Genomic DNA, 17,995 nt, shown 5'->3' with positions numbered 1-17,995 from the left:
GAGTTCTATCCACTTGTTGGCCTTTTGGTAGCAATATTTTCACCAGAATAGGGGTTTGTTTTAGGATGCTTACCTTTCTGGGTGCCAGACCCGGTCGATGGCAGACATAGAATGCTTCCAACCACAAGGTGGTTTCTATAGGCCATTCCTCCCCTTGCCTCTCTGAGGGGGCCAGGTTCTGGCTCGTGGTCCCCAGTAGGCTCACAGAACTCCATACACATGACTGATGCCAAAGTCTGACATTAGCTTATCAGCCTAGTAAGCTCCGGGGAGCCAACAGGGCTCCTCCCAGAAAAACTGCTTTTCATCATTGTTTAAAGTCGTTATTCATTCCCGATATTATTTGTTACACTATATCATTCGTTTTTGTGTTGCTTCGTGTTTATAAAGGCAGTAACAAAAAATACCTGAGGTAAAACAACCGGAACGGGCAAACATTTCGACTTGAGGGTAGGCCGCTGCAGTCACAAGCGTGGTCACAAAACTATGAGTGTCCCACGTGGGTGGCCACCCATGCAGCGTTGCCATGATGCCCCGTGGAGTACACAGAGAATGGGAAGACGTTGGTGCGCATTTTAAAACAAGTCCCATAATAATCAGACAATAAATGAAATTTTTACAAATATTTTAATTGTTGACGGCACGAACGTCATGTCCCACACTACGTGAGTTGTTTTAATGACTGAGAATGTCATCGTGAAGCCAAAGTGTTAAAATGTCATGGAAGGATGTGAAGTGCTAACTAAGCAGTAAGGTTAACTTGAGATGATTTCGAAGCTTAGCGTCCCTGTGGCCCGGTCCTCGACCAGGCCTCCTTTTTGTTACACAACCCCAGGAAGCAGCCCGTAGTAGCTGTCTAACTTCCAGGTACCTATTTACTGCTAGATAACAGGGGCATCAGGGTGAAAGAAACATTTTACCCATTTGCCTCCGCCTTCACCGGGGATTGAACCCGGAACCTCAGGACTACAAATCCGAAGTGCTGTTCACCCAGCTCTCAGGCGCCCAGTATATCATAATATTTATGTATATCATAATATTTATGACTGTGTATTAAGATGACCTGGAAGGATGCGAAGTGCTAATCAGTATATCATAATATTGAGGGCTGTGTATTAAGATGGTTTTTGTCATGATAAATTAACGGATGATGAGGAAATGTGAAGTGTATGAATTCAAGTGAATTTGAGAATAGGAGAGAAGAAAGCCATGATGATGATGATAGACAGATATGGTGAGTGAGCAAAGCATTAGGAATTGTAAACAGAGGACAAGAAGTGGTAAGGAACAAGGCTAGGATGGCTACATTTTTGAAGAGGAAAGCAATGTTTGATATGCTTGCACATGCAACTAAGGAGAAGCACTAACACCTAGCCTTATGAAGTGGTTGAATACTGCTGTGGAAAATTTACTGCAGTGTGATGGAACTGGTTCTCCATGATACTGTTTAATGAGCAAGGTATGATAAATGGATCAATGTCAATTTAACGTTTCTTCCTTTTCTATCTTCTATATTCTCCAGGCTCATTCTCAGATGCAATGCTTCAGAACACCCATGTACAAACACCCAAATGATGATTACAGAATTTTATATCAATTGACACTGCAGTGAAAATGCTTCTAATTATAAGTTCTAATACTAGCTTAAAAACTCTTTCCTTACTATTGGAATGCATGTCTGAGGGCTCCATGCCTGTGAACACAGCAGAAAAACTCTAGTGGGATAACGCTCCATTAATCAGTTAGCAGCACACTTACCTCCACCCCCACAACGTTGACATTTGACACGAGATCCCACTTGGCAGATCCATCCTTGTTGTAGCCATTGAAGCCCATGCCAGACATGTTGCAGATGCTGTCCCCAAGAAGCCAGGCAGTGTAGTAGACATGTCGGGTACAAGATATCGCAGCAACTATGTAAAAGGCCTTGTGTAGGTAGGAAGACCTGAAATACCCTGGGTCTGTTAGGGGGAAAAAACCAGTGTTGAATGTAATGAAATGCCATTTCCTGGGCGAGCCCCAAAGGCTCCGTGAAGCTACCTGAACTGATATGTGCTATATTAGTTTGCGGTCATCAGTCACTGGAGTCCTTATGCCTACCGGGCACCACGAGCCAGAACTTGTCCTCTCAGAGAGGCGCAGAGAGCAATGGACTATGAGCACTTTACATTTAAATTATTTCATGAATGCCATCAACTGGGGAGAGAACCCACAAAGATGGGCAAAACAAAACAAAACAGATTACAAGATTACAATCTGGTGAAAATTGTGACCTACGTCCGAATGTAGCAAAAGAACTCTCCCAGAAAGAAAACAAACAAGCAACACTTAATCCATCTAGTACTCTCGCTTGTTAGTGCTCCGCCCACCCCCCTCCCACACCCAAAGAGGGGAGAGGGAGCCGGCTCAGGTGAGCCTGCAGCCTACCACTTCAGTTCATGAACTTGGGAGTGGTACACTAAAACCAAACGGGGCAGCTCCGGGTCCTCCAACTGGGCAACCAACCTGGTGCGTTGCAAGAAAGAGAAGCGAGTTTGCAACGCCTCCGCAGCCTGAATCCTATTATCCGCAGACAAGAAATGGAAACCGAGGCACAAGCGGGGGAATAAGTCCTGTAAGACTCCAGGTCATAGGTGTCACTGACCCAAAAGGCAGCAAGGCGGAGGGGGAAAAGGTCATCATCTTCCTGAAGGAGGAGCGACGAACAACCTTCAACTTCGCACAAGGCAAAAGAGAACGCGGAAGAAACATCCATAGTACCTCTGAGCCCACCGAGATTTTCTAGGGCCCGTTGGCCGAGTAAGCCCTACGGGAAGCCCAGACACTGGACTAGCTAAGTGGGTAGAATCCTGTCAGTCAGCAGACAAACTGACCACCAGTAGCAGCTGTGAAGCCTTGGTTGTCTTCCTCAGTTACCCCCAACATAATCTAGGTTTCCCTAATAAGTAGCTAGGCAGACCACCTCTGTTAACAACAAAGCGAAAACACTAGAAAAGAAAAGAAAACCATTGAAAACCCACAACAAACAAACTGGCATCCTGAGAGAATCGTCGGTCGCTGCATGTGCAAGCTGTGCCAACCACAGTAAACCCCACCCAGCCAATAACACACTCCACCTGGGGCAAGACAAAATGCACAAGACCCCGGAAGTACCCCAAGGGCAAAGACAAGGCCAAGCAACGAAGTCCTCAAATAGGAACGAGTCCCGAACGCCCCAGGGAGGTACCCGAAATGCAAGGGCAGTACTTACGGAGCAACTAGGGAAGATTGGCCTAGGCGCATGCTGATCTGCGTACAAGAAGACACCTGGCCACTGAGGCAGGGGCGACGAACAACCTTCAACTACGCACAAGGCAAGAGAGGACTCTGAAGAAACATCCATGGTACCTCTGAGCCCACTGAGATTTTCTAGGGCCCAAATTTGTCTGGTAGACAAATTCACTACAAATGACAAGGAAATCTGTGAGGAACTCAATAAGAAAATCCAGGAGGTCTTCACAGTAGAGCAAAGGATAAAGTCCCAGAGATAAGAGAGGGAATATCTAACCAAACACCACTAGATGAGTTTGTGATTACCAGTGGGAAGGTAAGGAAGCATCTGCTAGAGTTGGATCTGACAAAGGCAATAGGCCCGGATGAGTTCACTATCTCACCATGGATAGTGAACGAAGGAGCAGAAGCTCCTTGCCTGCCACTCTCCATGGTGTAACAAATCACAAGAAACAGGTGAAATGCCAACAATTTGGAAGTCAGCAAATGTAGTCCCAATATTCAAGAAAGATGATAGACAGGAAGCGCTGAACTACAGGCCAGTGTTCCTAACTTGCATATCATGTAACATGATGGAGAAGATGGCATGAAAAAAGCTAGTGGAACATCTGGAGTGAAAGAACTTTTGTAACACATCATCATCATGGGGTTATCTTGAGATGATTTCGGGGCTTAGTGGTCCCGCAGCCCGGTCCTCGACCAGGCCTCCTTTTTGTTACACATCCCCAAGAAGCAGCCTTTAGCAGCTGTATAACTCCCAGGTGCCTATTTACTGCTAGGTAACAGGGGCATCAGGGTGAAAGAAACATTTTGCCTATTTGTCTCCGCCTCCACCGGGGATCGAACCCGGAACCTCAGGACTACGAATCCGAAGCGCTGTCCACCCAGCTGTCAGGTTAAAGAGTGGCAAATCATGCCTCACTGGATTAACTGAATTCTATGATCAGGCAACAAAAATCAGGCAAGAAAGAGAGGGCTGGGAAGACTGCATATTTTTGAATTGCCAGAAAGCCTTTGACACAGTACCACACAAGAGACTAGTGCACAAGCTGTAGATGCAGGCAGGAGTGAAAGGGAAGGTATGCCACTGGATAAGAGAGTACCTAAGCAACAGAAGACAGTGAGTCACTGTGAGGGGATGAGGTCTTGGAATGGCGAGGCGTCACCAGTGGAGTCTCACAGGGATCAGCCCTTGAACCTATACTGTTTCTGATATATGTAAATGATCTCCCAGAGGAAATAGACTCGTTCCTCTCAATGTTTGCTGATGATGCAAAAATTACAAGGAGGATTAAGACAGAGGAAGATAGTATGAGGCTACAAGATGACCTAGACAAGTTGAAGGAATGGTCCAACAAATGGCTATTAAAGTTCAACCCAAAAAATGTATAGTACAGTAATGAAATTAGGTGGAGGAAATAGGAGGCTAGACACGGGATACCGAATGGGATATGAAGTCCTTCATGAAATGGACAGAGGGAAAGATCTAGGTATCTAGATTGATATCACGCCAAACCTGTCTCCTGAAGCCCACATCAAAAGAATAACATCGGTGACATATGTGAGGCTGGCTAACATCAGAACTGCCGTTAGAAACCTGTGTAAGGAATCTTTCAGAACCTTGTATATCACATATGTAAGGCCAATCCTGGAGTATGCGGCCCTAGTATGGAGCCCATACTTTGTCAAGCACAAGACGAAACTGGAGAAAGTACAGAGATATGTCACTAGGCTAGTCCCAGAGTTAAGAGGCATGATTTATGAGGAAAGGCTGCGTGAAATGTACCTCATGTTGCCGGAAGAGAGAAGAGCTCAGGGAGACATGATCACCACATACAAAATTCTCAGGGAAATTGACAAGGGTAGACAAGGATGGATTATTTAACACAGGTGGAAGCTGAGTACCCAAATGAGTCACAGAGACATTAGAAAGAACTTTTTCAGCGTCAGAGTAGTTAATAAATGGAATGCACTAGAAAGTGATGTGGTGGAGGTAGACTCCATACACAGTTTCAAATATAGGTATGATAGAGCTCGAGAAACTCAGGAATCTGTACACCAGTAGATCGACAGTTGAGAGGCAGGAACAAAGAGTCAAAACTCATCCACCACAAGCACACCTAGGTGAGTACAACCAGGTGGTACAGCCACACAGGGCAAAATCCTGAACAGGAACTTGAAGCCAGAGGTGACCGAGTTAACCCAAGTACATCAGTTCAAGAACTAGACTGTAGGGGTGCAGGCTCATCTGAGCCAGTTTCCCCTCCCCTCTTTGGGTGAGTGAGGGAAGGGGGGGAGCATAAGGACTCCAGTGACTGATGACCCCATACTAATGTAGCACATAACAGTTCGGATAGTTTCAGGGAGCCTCCGGGGCTCCCCACAGAAAAAAAGTATTGCTGATGAAGTAACACACACACAAAATAAGGACACCATTGCACACCTGTGCAACTCATTTTCTATAGCATTTTGGAAGACTGCAAATTTTGTAATACAATATTATTTTAACACTTCATATACCTACACATTTGTATCATAATGTATTGTTTATACAAACACATTGGTTTATTTGGTGTCAACACAATTGTTGTGAAAATTCTATCCTACAAAGAAGTATGTTTACAAGTATATATTTGTATTTTCCCACTAACTGTTTTCACACAAACTCCCAATACTTATAATTTAACAATATGAGCAAGATAAAATTAACAAGTACACTAAAATGTCTTCAAGAGAAATATAAGAGTAAAAGGTTTACCTGTGAGGTAGGACATGGGAAATTTGGGGAGAACACAAACAGTGATAACTGCAGAGATGGCAGCCAACCCTGCCTTGTAGAGGGACACTCTCATGGGGTTGGGTTCATCCTCGGGCCTACATACATCCTTCTCTCTCTCCATCACTTTTAAGCCTCTGGGACTTTTGTTCCTGTTACTATCCAATGAATTCTGAAAAAAAGCATTAAATGTAATGAAACGCCATTTTCTGGCTGAGCCCTGGAGACTCCCTGGAGCTTATCGGACTGATATACACCATATTAATCTGGGGCTTCAGTCAATGGAGTTCTGGCTGCCGAGGACCACGAGCCAGAACCTGGCCCCCTCAGAGAGGCACAGGGATCACTAGCATAAGGAAACTCCCTTGTATTTGGGAGTATTCAATGTCTGCCATCGACTGGGGTTAAGCACCCAGAAAGGTAGGCATTCCAAAACAAACCCCACTTGGTAGGAAATTGCAACCCAAGACCAAACAGAGAAACAGAACTCCCACAAAAGAAAACAAGGAAACAAGTGAATGTCATCCACAGCCACCACGCCGCTTGTCCGCACAGTTCCCCCGCACCGGTTGCATACTTTTCAGTTCGAAGACTGAGCGTCAAAAACGAAACCGCCAACCAGAGGGCAGGAGGGTGCCAGGGAGCCTGCAACCTGCAATCCAAAGTCACACACGAACGACTGGGACCAGGAACATTCACAAAATAATGGGCAGCCAGGACCGTGTTCGACTTCCAAAACCCCCATGCCCGAATGTCAGACCAAGTCATATTCCCAAACACGGCAGCCAAAGTAGCATATTTACGAACATTATGGGCATGAGGGTTGACAGCAGGCTGGCGAGACTTTATAACCCTGCGGACGACCTGAGAGACCCTAGCCCTGGAACAGGGAATGAGGGAAATCAGATCAATGGCACAGAGCCGCATCCGGACACTACACATGATGCACCCCGGGCCTGACCAACCAATCATCAATAACCCAAGGGACTCCTCCGGAAGCCTGCGACTCATTCTCCGCCAGAAAAGGAGGAAACAACGGCAACCGAACAAACTGACCACCACGACCGAAAGAGCAGAAACCTCTGCACCAGAGGAGAGCATGAAGCTCATCAACCCAATCTCCAGAGGCCAATGCACACAGAACCTTTTGAAAGCAATCTAGAACCGAAGGGGCCACCACAAACCGAGGAGAAGAGAGAAAAAAGAGAGCACCCGGTCCAAGGACAAGGACGGCTCAGGCGATGCATGAGCAGGCTGGAGGTGAAACAAAGCACAAGAAAGCTTACTGAATGAAGTGGTAGTGACATCCACCCCGTATACAAGCTGGAGTGGCTCCGCCAGCGCCGCACGATAAGAGGCAACGGTACTGTAGACACACTATTATCCGGGATTCGAATATCCGGTAAACGCCCATATACGGCCAAAATTGTGACCGGAAAAAGTTATCTCAATATCCAACCGAAATGTCCATAAGAGCTGGAAAATCGGGTGTTTGACTGGATAAAAAATCTGGGCCAGTTAACTTGCTGCTGATGTTGCACTATCCGGACAGTCAGCTGGACAAGCAGTGAATTGTCCGGATATGAAAGCCAGACTGCGGGCCATGCCATATTAATCCCGTACGGCTGTGACTCTAGCCGCATGGTGTAGGAGGGGGTAGGGTGGGTGGGTGGTGTCGGGAGAGAGGGGGAGCGTTGGGAGGGACCACCTGGGGGAATAGGGGGGATGTGGAAACACTAACACCTCTCCTCCGCCTCACTGTCTTCCATACGCCAACAAGAGTTATCAGTAAAGGTAAGCAATAACTTGTACATACTTTACTACTAATGATTTGGGTGAATTAGGTATAAAATTTACTTTAGAGTTAATATTTTTGAAGTGTGGAACAGATTAATTCAATTTACATTACTGTATTTCTTATGGGAAAGTTTGTTTCGGTTTAAGAATTTTCGGGTTACAAACTGTCTTGGAACGGATTAAATTCGTAAACTGAGGTACCACTGTATTAGGCATAAGATGACGGTCCTGAAACAGTCAAGAAAGAAAGGACAAAACAACTTGAGCAGAAATAGAAGAAAACCGACAAAAAGAGAGGAAATGGCGAAAAAACACAGACTTCATACTGTTGCTGAGATGAAGACCACAGGTGGGAGACCATCAATGAAGCCACCTGATCCCTATACAAGTGGTGATACACTCGCATCAAAAGACCAGACTCGGCGAGCAGAGTAGAAGATTGAATCATCCAAGTATCAGACTGGCCCTGGTAGTCCTGTACCATGCTGTGGGCCCCACGGAAGGACAGACCCCCACCGCCTCTTGCCAGCCTGGTGAGCCCTGATCACAAAACCCCAGCCAAGAGACAACGCATCCATGAACACATTGAGCGAGGGCTCGGGTAGAAGCTAAGGCACTGATCCCTGAAAAGCCCTTAGAAGAAGCTAGCGATGCAGCAGCCGATGTAAGACATCCGAGGCCGAACCCAGCAATCGCGAGAGGCAGAAGGGACGTCCCAGAAGGAACCAGAACAGCCAACGAAGCCAAACCCGGCCCGGTGGGTAGACTAGTAGTATGGCAAAGTTCAGACTCCCGCACAAACCCTCGAGCAACTGCCTCATGACCCAGGAGCCTACCAGAAACAGCTGAAGGTGGACCGCAGCCGAACCTCCGGAGGGAGAGACAAGGAAGCTGTCCGAGAGTCCCACACAAGACCCAGCCAAGTCCGAACCTGAGAGCAAACCAGATGGGACTTCCTCCAGTTCACCACGAACTCGAACCCAGCGAGCTAGGAAGGAACCAAATCCCAGTCTGCCTGGCGAGCAGACACGCTAAGTGGCTGGGAGTCCACACCAGCCAGTCGTCGAGGTAGGTCAGAACCCGAACCCCTAACAGACGCAAACGGGCAACCATGAACCGGGTAAGATGTGTAAAAACATGAGGTGCCAGATTGAAGCCGAATGGAAGGCAACGAAAGCAGTAAGCCTGCTTCCCCACAACAAAACCGAGCCAGTCCCTGATCCCCAGATGAATCAGGACATGCCAGTACGCATCCCGGAGGTCCAGGAACACCATCCAAGCACCCAGCTCCAAAAGAAGACGGTCCTGGGAGAGAGTAGTCATCCGAAAAGAAGGGCAATAGACCCAGGGGTTCAGATGGGACAAATCCAGAATGAACTGCAGGTCCACGCAGTCCCGTTTCGGAACTGGGAACAGGCGGGAAACCCACCTGAGGGACAAGGACGTTTCAACCAAGCCCAAGTGAACCCACTCCAAGATACCCCAACAGAACGCAGAAGAGGTCTGCCCCACCAGTCCTGAACACCCCTGAAGAAGGAGGGGCTACCCAATGCCACCGCAGTCTGCAAGAAACGACCTAAAATGCCCACGAATTGTGGGACCAGGTGTGAGCAAACAGCGTTAGCCTTCCCCCCCATCACCCTGTCAATGGGATGACCCACAAAAGGGCCGATGCCCCTTACAAGAACCGACAAGCAGTGATCACTACACCGACCAGACGTCATCGGCTCTGAAACTGGCACCACTGACCTACCATGATGGGGAGGAACCCCAATTCCTGGCATGACCCCTCTGGGAAGAGTCCCCCAACCAACAAGTCTGATATGGGATGACAACTAGATGAAGTTGCCTGCAGATACTGCACCACCGCAGACTCCACAAACAGCAAAGGACAAAAATGCGTAGAAAACCAAAGAGGCAGGGCCCAAGCAGATTCCAAGGATTGAGCGAGCCCAACCTGATGGTACTCAAGACGAGAAGGAAAGGACAGAGACACCGCCTCCCGCAAGATCAACGCAAACAGCTTCATCAGGGCAGCCAACGCCCACACTGCCAAGACCAGAGCACCAGACCTCAGATCGGCACCCAGCACCTCCACAGCCTCCTCAAGCCAGTCCAAAGACAGCTTGAGAAGGGAAAAGAAACTTAGGACTGAAGCTAAATGGCCACGAGCGCACAAGTCCTCAGCTACCAGAGTCGTCGATAGAGAGGGAACCTGCACATGAAGCTGCACCAGGCTGACGTCCCAAGGAAGAGCAGGGGCGAACAAAGACGCATTGAGGCGTTCAGATTCGCTCTCCAGGTAACCTGAACAACCGTAAGAGCCTCTCACTACTCAAGCGTGCAGGACTGACAAACGTATGCCACACCCCTAACGAAAAGAGAGGACAGTCTGTCAATCAGGATGACTCTAGAACCTCGTAACGCACCCAATAAGGAAACGAAGAACCGAACTCAAGAGGAAGGATAAATTATCGAGGCATAATCTGGGTCACGCAGGAGGTAAGCCGCAAGGGCATCTGGCACCTCATGAGGCGGGATGCGGGAAGCCGAAAATCTCCAGAAGGAAGGGACCGAAGAACCCAAGGGAACCCGGAACCAACCCGATCTCACATCAACCTCAGAACTGGGAGTGGATAGCTGGCAAGGGGGTCTGGAGCTCCCCCTTTCCCCTCCTGGGGAGGGAGAAGCTGCCCAGTCGGGCGGGGTGACGGTTGTGACGTCATGCTAGTTAGCTCATTTTAGTTTGACCAGTTCTGTTCAACAGTTCGGCTTCCAGTAGCAATTTTAACTAGATAGGGTTTGTTTTGGGGCGCCTACCTTTCTGGGTGTTTCACCCGGTCGATGGTAGACATAGAATGTGTGCAACCACACAAGGGTTTCTATAGGCCATTGCTCCTCGCGCCTCTCTGTAGGGGCCAGGTTCTGGCTTGTGGTCCCCGGTAGGAAAGAACTCTATTCGCTTGACTGATGCCACGGTCTAATACATTCATATCAGCCCAGACAGCTCCGTGGAGCCGAAGGGGCTCCCTTCAGAAAACAGTGCAATGTATGGTTCAGCTTTTGAAGTGCCAGTTTAATGAATCACAAATAATAACCAAACAGTAATATTACCAGTACTGTACATCTTTATACAAGTCAATACTACACAATCAAGACAATATAAATAATATTATTATCAATCATGACATATAACTCTTCCTCAAACCTTGTGAGGAAGAGTTTTCTTTAAGCATTAAAACCAGGTACAAATGATGTCAAACTTTAAAAAGAACACTTTAAATACTTACTAGTTTTTCTTTGTTTGACTATTAAATGACTATGAAGAGTCAACAGTCTAAGTCACCTCAGTGAGCACACATGGCTGAGTCACCTCAGTGAGCACACATGGCTGAGTCACCTCAGTGAGCACACATGGCTGAGTCACCTCTGTGAGCACACATGGCTGAGTCACCTCAGTGAGCACACATGGCTGAGTCACCTCAGTGAGCACACATGGCTGAGTCACCTCAGTGAGCACACATGGCTGAGTCACCTCTGTGAGCACACATGGCTGAGTCACCTCAGTGAGTACACATGGCTGAGTCACCTCAGTGAGCACACATGGCTGAATCACCTCTGTGAGCACACATGGCTGAGTCACCTCAGTGAGCACACATGGCTGAGTCACCTCTGTGAGCACACATGGCTGAGTCACCTCAGTGAGCACACATGGCTGAGTCACCTCTGTGAGCACACATGGCTGAGTCCCCTCAGTGAGCACACATGGCTGAGTCACCTCAGTGAGCACACATGGCTGAGTCCCCTCAGTGAGCACACATGGCTGAGTCACCTCTGTGAGCACACATGGCTGAGTCCCCTCAGTGAGCACACATGGCTGAGTCACCTCTGTGAGCACACATGGCTGAGTCACCTCTGTGAGCACACATGGCTGAGTCCCCTCAGTGAGCACACATGGCTGAGTCACCTCAGTGAGCACACATGGCTGAGTCACCTCAGTGAGCACACATGGCTGAGTCCCCTCTGTGAGCACACATGGCTGAGTCACCTCTGTGAGCACACATGGCTGAGTCCCCTCAGTGAGCACACATGGCTGAGTCACCTCTGTGAGCACACATGGCTGAGTCACCTCAGTGAGCACACATGGCTGAGTCACCTCAGTGAGCACACATGGCTGAGTCCCCTCAGTGAGCACACATGGCTGAGTCACCTCAGTGAGCACACATGGCTGAGTCACCTCTGTGAGCACACATGGCTGAGTCACCTCAGTGAGCACACATGGCTGAGTCACCTCTGTGAGCACACATGGCTGAGTCACCTCTGTAAGCACACATGGCTGAGTCACCTCAGTGAGCACACATGGCTGAGTCCCCTCAGTGAGCACACATGGCTGAGTCCCCTCTGTGAGCACACATGGCTGAGTCACCTCAGTGAGCACACATGGCTGAGTCACCTCTGTGAGCACACATGGCTGAGTCACCTCTGTGAGCACACATGGCTGAGTCACCTCAGTGAGCACACATGGCTGAGTCACCTCAGTGAGCACACATGGCTGAGTCACCTCTGTGAGCACACATGGCTGAGTCACCTCAGTGAGCACACATGGCTGAGTCACCTCTGTAAGCACACATGGCTGAGTCACCTCTGTGAGCACACATGGCTGAGTCACCTCAGTGAGCACACATGGCTGAGTCACCTCAGTGAGCACACATGGCTGAGTCACCTCAGTGAGCACACATGGCTGAGTCACCTCTGTGAGCACACATGGCTGAGTCACCTCTGTGAGCACACATGGCTGAGTCACCTCTGTAAGCACACATGGCTGAGTCACCTCTGTAAGCACACATGGCTCAGTCACCTCTGTGAGCACACATGGCTGAGTCACCTCTGTGAGCACACATGGCTGAGTCACCTCTGTGAGCACACATGGCTGAGTCACCTCAGTGAGCACACATGGCTGAGTCACCTCTGTGAGCACACATGGCTGAGTCACCGGACTCTTGACTGTTAACCATGGCCAACTTTGTCAGCCAAATAGGCATGAAGAGGCTTACCATTGCTGCAGAGGTGTTGATAGCTCGCTTCCTGTAATTAGTCCCATCGATGAAGTCCTGATAGTCAGCAAACATGAAGAATGGTCCAGCAAGTACAGAATGGAAGTTGAGAGCGTAGCCGAAGTACTCTACTGCAGAGGGCTTCTTTCTGTTACATTCAGAGACAAGTCAAGACTATGTTATCTAGTTTTGCTGCTTATTATCCTTAATGCAAAATGCTATAGTTTTAATTTATATAGATGCGCACATACGAGTGCGCGCACACACACACACACGGAAGTTATGAGGGAAGGGGATGTACCGTCAGTACTGGATCTAGTATTCAACAGGAAAGAAGAAGAGATATTTGACATCAAGTACCTTCCTCCCTTAGGAAAGAGTGATCACGTCAAGTTAGACATTAAATATGTTTTAAGATATCATCTTGAAGAAAATGGGGACATTGAAATAGTTGATAAACTCGATTTCAAGAGATGACACTATGGTGAGCTTCGACATTTTTTTTTAATGAGTATAATTGCACATACTTGTTGCTAGGCAGGGAAGTAAATGAGATTATGCCAAATTTTGCAAAATATACGATGAAGGTACACAAAAATTCATTCCTAGACAGAGATGCAGGGCCAGAAAACAGGATTGGTTCAACAGAAATTGCGAGAGGGCCAGAGACCATAAGACATAAAAATGGAATCAATATAGGAAGAGGCCAAACCCCCAAACATACCAGCGATACAAAGATGCGAGAAACAACTACACAGCAGTGAGGAGAGAGGCAGAAAGAAATTTTGAAAAAGGGATACCAGACATGTAAAACAGAACCAGGCCTCTTCTACAAATTCATAAAAAAAAAATTGCAGGTAAAGGATAATATCCAGAGGTTGAAAATGGGAAACAGATTCAAGGAAAATGAAAAGGAAATGTGTGAAACATTAAACTAAAAGTTCCAAAGTGTGTTTGTACAAAATGAAATCTTCAGAGAACCAGACACAATAAGAATTCCAGAGAACAACATAGAGCACATAGAGGTGTCTAGAGATGAAGTGGAAAATATGCTCAAGGAGCTAAGTAAGAACAAAACAGTTGGCCCAGAGGGAGCTCCATCATGGGTTCTGAGAGAATGTGCATCTGAGCTCAGCAATCCACTTCACCTGATTTTTCAGGCATCCCTGTGTACAGAGTCATAGCAGATGCGTGGAAAAAGGCCAACATATTTCCAATCTACAAAAGTGGCGGCAGGGAAGACCCCCCTCAATTATTGACCTATATCGTTAACAAGTGTAATAGTCAAAATATTGAAAAAAATAATTAAAGCTAAATGAGTAGAACACCTGGAGACAAACGATATAATATCAGATCGTCAGTATGGTTTTCGATCTGGAAGATCGTGTGTAACAAATATACTCAGTTTCTATGATTGAGCCACAGAGATTTTACAGGAAAGAGATGGTTGATTTGACTGCATCTATCTGGGCCTAAAAAAAAGGCTTTCAACAGAATTCCACATAAGATGTTGTTCTGGAAACTTGATCACATTGGAGGGATGACAGGTAAGCTGCTAACATGTATGATAAATTTTGTGGCTGATAGAAAAATGAGGGCAGTAATAAGAGGAAGTGTATCGGACTGGAGAAAAGTCACAAGCGGAGTACCACAGTGTTCAGTTTTTGCGTCGGTAATGTTCATTGTCTACTTAAACGATCTACCAGATGGAATACAGAATTATATGAACATGTTTGCTGATGATGCTAAGATAATAGGGAAGATAAGAACCTTAGAAGATTGTCATGCCCTTCAAGAAGACCTGGACAGAATAAGTATATGGAGCACCACTTGGCAAATGAAATTTAATGTAAAGAAATGCCATGTTATGGAATGTGGAATAGGAGAACATAGACCCCACACAACCTATAAATTATGTGAGAAATCTATAAAGACTACTGATAAAGAAAGAGATCTAGGGGGTAATTCTAGATAGAAAACTATCACCTGAGGATCATATTACGAACATTGTGAGAGGGGCCTACCTTGAGGTTACCTTGTGGTGATTTCGGGGCTTAGCAACTCCGCGGCCCGGTCTTCGATCAGGCCTCCTCGTTCCTGGACTGGTCAACCAGGCTACCTGCTAGATACCTGCTTGATGGGGTTCTGGAAGTTCTTCTACTTCCCAAGCCCGGCCTGAGGCCAGGCTTGACTTGTGAGTTTGGTCCACCAGGCTGTTGCTTGGAGCAGCCCACAAGCCCACATACCCACATCCAGAGGTTCTGGACCGGTTGGTCCAGAACTTCTTTTAGAAAATAGTCTAGTTTTCTCTTGAAGATGTCCATGGTTGTTACAGCAATATTTCTTATAGTCGCTGGGAGGACGTTGAACAACCGCGAACCTCTGATGTTTATACAGTGCTCTCCGATTGTGCTTATGGCACCTCAGCTCTTCACTGGTTCCATCCTGCATTTTCTTCCATATCATTAACTCCAGTATGCTGTTATTTTACTGTGTAGATTAAAGACTTGACCCTCCAGTATTTTCCACGTGTTTATTATTTGGTATCTCTCTCGTCTCCTTTCTAGTGAGTACATTTGGAGATCTTTGAGACGATCCCAATAATTTAGGTGCTTTATCACATCTATGTTCTCTGTATTCCCTCTATTTCAGCAATCTCTCATGCTCTGAAGGGGGAAGTGAGTACTGATCAGTACTCGAGACGGGACAACACAAGTGACTTGAAGAGTACAACCATTGTGATGGCATCCCTGGATTTGAAAGTTCTCGTAATCCATCCTATCATTTTTCTGGCCGACGCAATATTTGCTTGGTTATGCTCCTTAAACGTTAGATCGTCGGACATCATTATTACCAAATCCTTGACATGCTGTTTTCCTACTATGGGCAGATTCGATTGTGTTTTGTACCCTGTATTATGTTTCAGATCCTCATTTTTGCCATACCTGAGTACCTGGAATTTATCACTGTTAAACATGTTATTTTCTGCTGCCCAATCAAAAACTTTGTTGATATCTGCTTGTAATTTAAGGCTGTTGGACACGGCTGCTCGCCGCCTGACGTATGAGTCACAGACTGGATGATCAGGTATCCTTTGGAGGTGTTTGTCAAGTTCTCTCTTGTACACTGTGAGGGGTCAGCCAGTTATCCCCCTTATGTGTAGTGGAAGCGTGTTGAACAGTTTCGGGCCTCTAATGTTGATAGAGTTCTCTCTCAGAGTACCTGTTGCACCTCTGCTTTTCAACGGGGGGTATTCTGCACATCATGCCATGACTTCTGGTCTCATGTGATGTTATTTCTGTGTGCAGGTTTGGGACCAGCCCCTCTAATATTTCCCATGTGTAAATTATTATGTATCTCTCCCGCCTGCGCTCAAGATAATACAGATTTAGACTCTTTAGTCGGTCCCAATAGTTTAGATGTTTTACCAAGCGGATTCTAGCAGTAAAGGATCTCTGAACGCTCTCTAGGTCAGCAATTTCTCTAACTTTGAAAGGGGCTGTCATTGTGCAGCAGTACTCCACTCTAGAGAGCACAAGCGTCTTGAAAGGATCATCATCGGTATAGCATCTCTAGTGTGAAAAGTTCTTGTTATCAAACCTGTCATTTTTCTTGCAGCTGTAACGGCTACTTTATTGTATTCTTTAAATGTAAGGTCTTCTGACGTGAGTACACCCAGATCCTTTACATTGCCTTTTCGTTCTATGTTATGATTTGACTGTGTTTTGTATGTGGTTTCCGTTTTTATATTTTCATTTTTTCCGTGGCGCATGAGCTGGAACTTATCTTCGTTATACACCATATTATTTTCTGTAGCCCATAGAAAGACCTGATTTACGTCTGATTCGAGGTTTGCCGTGTCCTTTATGTTGCCTACTCTCATGAAAATCCTAGTGTCATCTGCAAAGGATGATACAGTACTATAGGTTGTGTCCTTGTATATGTCCGATATGAGGATGAGAAAAAGTACTGGAGCAAGTACAGTACCCTGGGGGACTGAGCTCTTCACAGTTGATGGACTGGATTTGATTTTGTTGACTATTACACATTGGGTTCTATTAGTCAGGAAATTGTAGATCCATCTGCCTATTTTTCCGGTTATTCCTTTTGAACGCATTTCATGCTCAATAACACCATGGTCACATTTGTCGAAGACTTTTACGAAATCTGTGTAAATTACATCAGCGTTTTGTCTGTCTTCCATAGCATCTAGTGCCATGTCATAGTGGTCCAGCAACTGTGACGGGCAAGAGCACCCTGTTCAGAAACCATGTTGTCCGGGGTTATGGAGATGCTGTGATTCCATGTATTTTGATCTTACTTCTTAGCACTCTCTCAAAGATTTTTATGATGTGTGATGGTAGTGCAATTGGTCTGAAATTTTTTGCCTCTGCCTTATTTCCTCCTTTATGTCAGGAATAACGCCAGTATCTAGGCTTTGTCTCAAAAGAATGTGAAGAGCCTGCGATAGTGGATTTTTACAGTTCTTGATGAATATAGAGTTCCAAGAATCAAGGCCTGGTGCAAAGTGCATAGGCATACTGTCTATGACTTCTTCAAAATCCAGTGGGGACAGGGTGACATCTAATATATGATTTGATGTTGTTATCATATCCAAGACAAATTCATTTGGGTTATCACTTTAGTGTGTTTAGTACCTATGCTACACTTTTTAACTTCAGAATTGATTTTAAATACATAGCTGGCAAAATACTAAAGAAATTGTTTACGACTTTTGTTAGACCAAAGCTGGAATATGCAGTGGTTGTATGGTGCCCATATCTTAAGAAGCACATCAACAAACTGGAAAAGGTGCAAAGACATGCCGCTAAGTGGCTCCCAGAACTGAAGGACAAGGGCTACGAAGAGAGGTTAGAGGCATTAACTATGACAAAACTAGAGGACAAGAAAAAGGGGAGATATGATCACTACATACAAAATAATAACAGGAATTGATAAAATTGATAGGGAAGATTTCCTGAGACCTGGAACTTCAAGAACAAAAGGTCATAGATTTAAACTAACTAAGAACAGATGCTGAAGAAATATAAGAAAATTCACTTTCGCAAACAGTGGTAGACAGTTGGAACAAGTTAGG

The 17,995-nt window shown here is 46.2% G+C and overlaps 1 protein-coding gene across 2 annotated transcripts in view; it reads right to left on the bottom strand.

The window, feature by feature from the left end:
• The window catches only part of oys (lysophospholipid acyltransferase 6), a 106,732-nt gene that overhangs the window by 18,700 nt on the left and 70,037 nt on the right, over positions 1 to 17,995 (bottom strand). For both annotated transcript variants that reach the window (XM_069309438.1, XM_069309439.1), the window contains exons 5-7: positions 12,898 to 13,045; positions 6,029 to 6,218; positions 1,759 to 1,961 (exon numbers count right to left, since the gene is read on the bottom strand). In XM_069309438.1, coding sequence (XP_069165539.1) covers positions 1,759 to 1,961; positions 6,029 to 6,218; positions 12,898 to 13,045 — 541 coding nt within the window. The remainder of the gene's footprint in view (positions 1 to 1,758; positions 1,962 to 6,028; positions 6,219 to 12,897; positions 13,046 to 17,995) is intronic.

The sequence above is a fragment of the Procambarus clarkii genome, chromosome 65 (assembly GCF_040958095.1).
Source record: "Procambarus clarkii isolate CNS0578487 chromosome 65, FALCON_Pclarkii_2.0, whole genome shotgun sequence".
NCBI classification, from domain to species: domain Eukaryota; kingdom Metazoa; phylum Arthropoda; class Malacostraca; order Decapoda; family Cambaridae; genus Procambarus; species Procambarus clarkii.
Note: the sequence above shows the minus strand (reverse complement) of the source record. Positions and strands in the feature narration are given on the sequence as shown.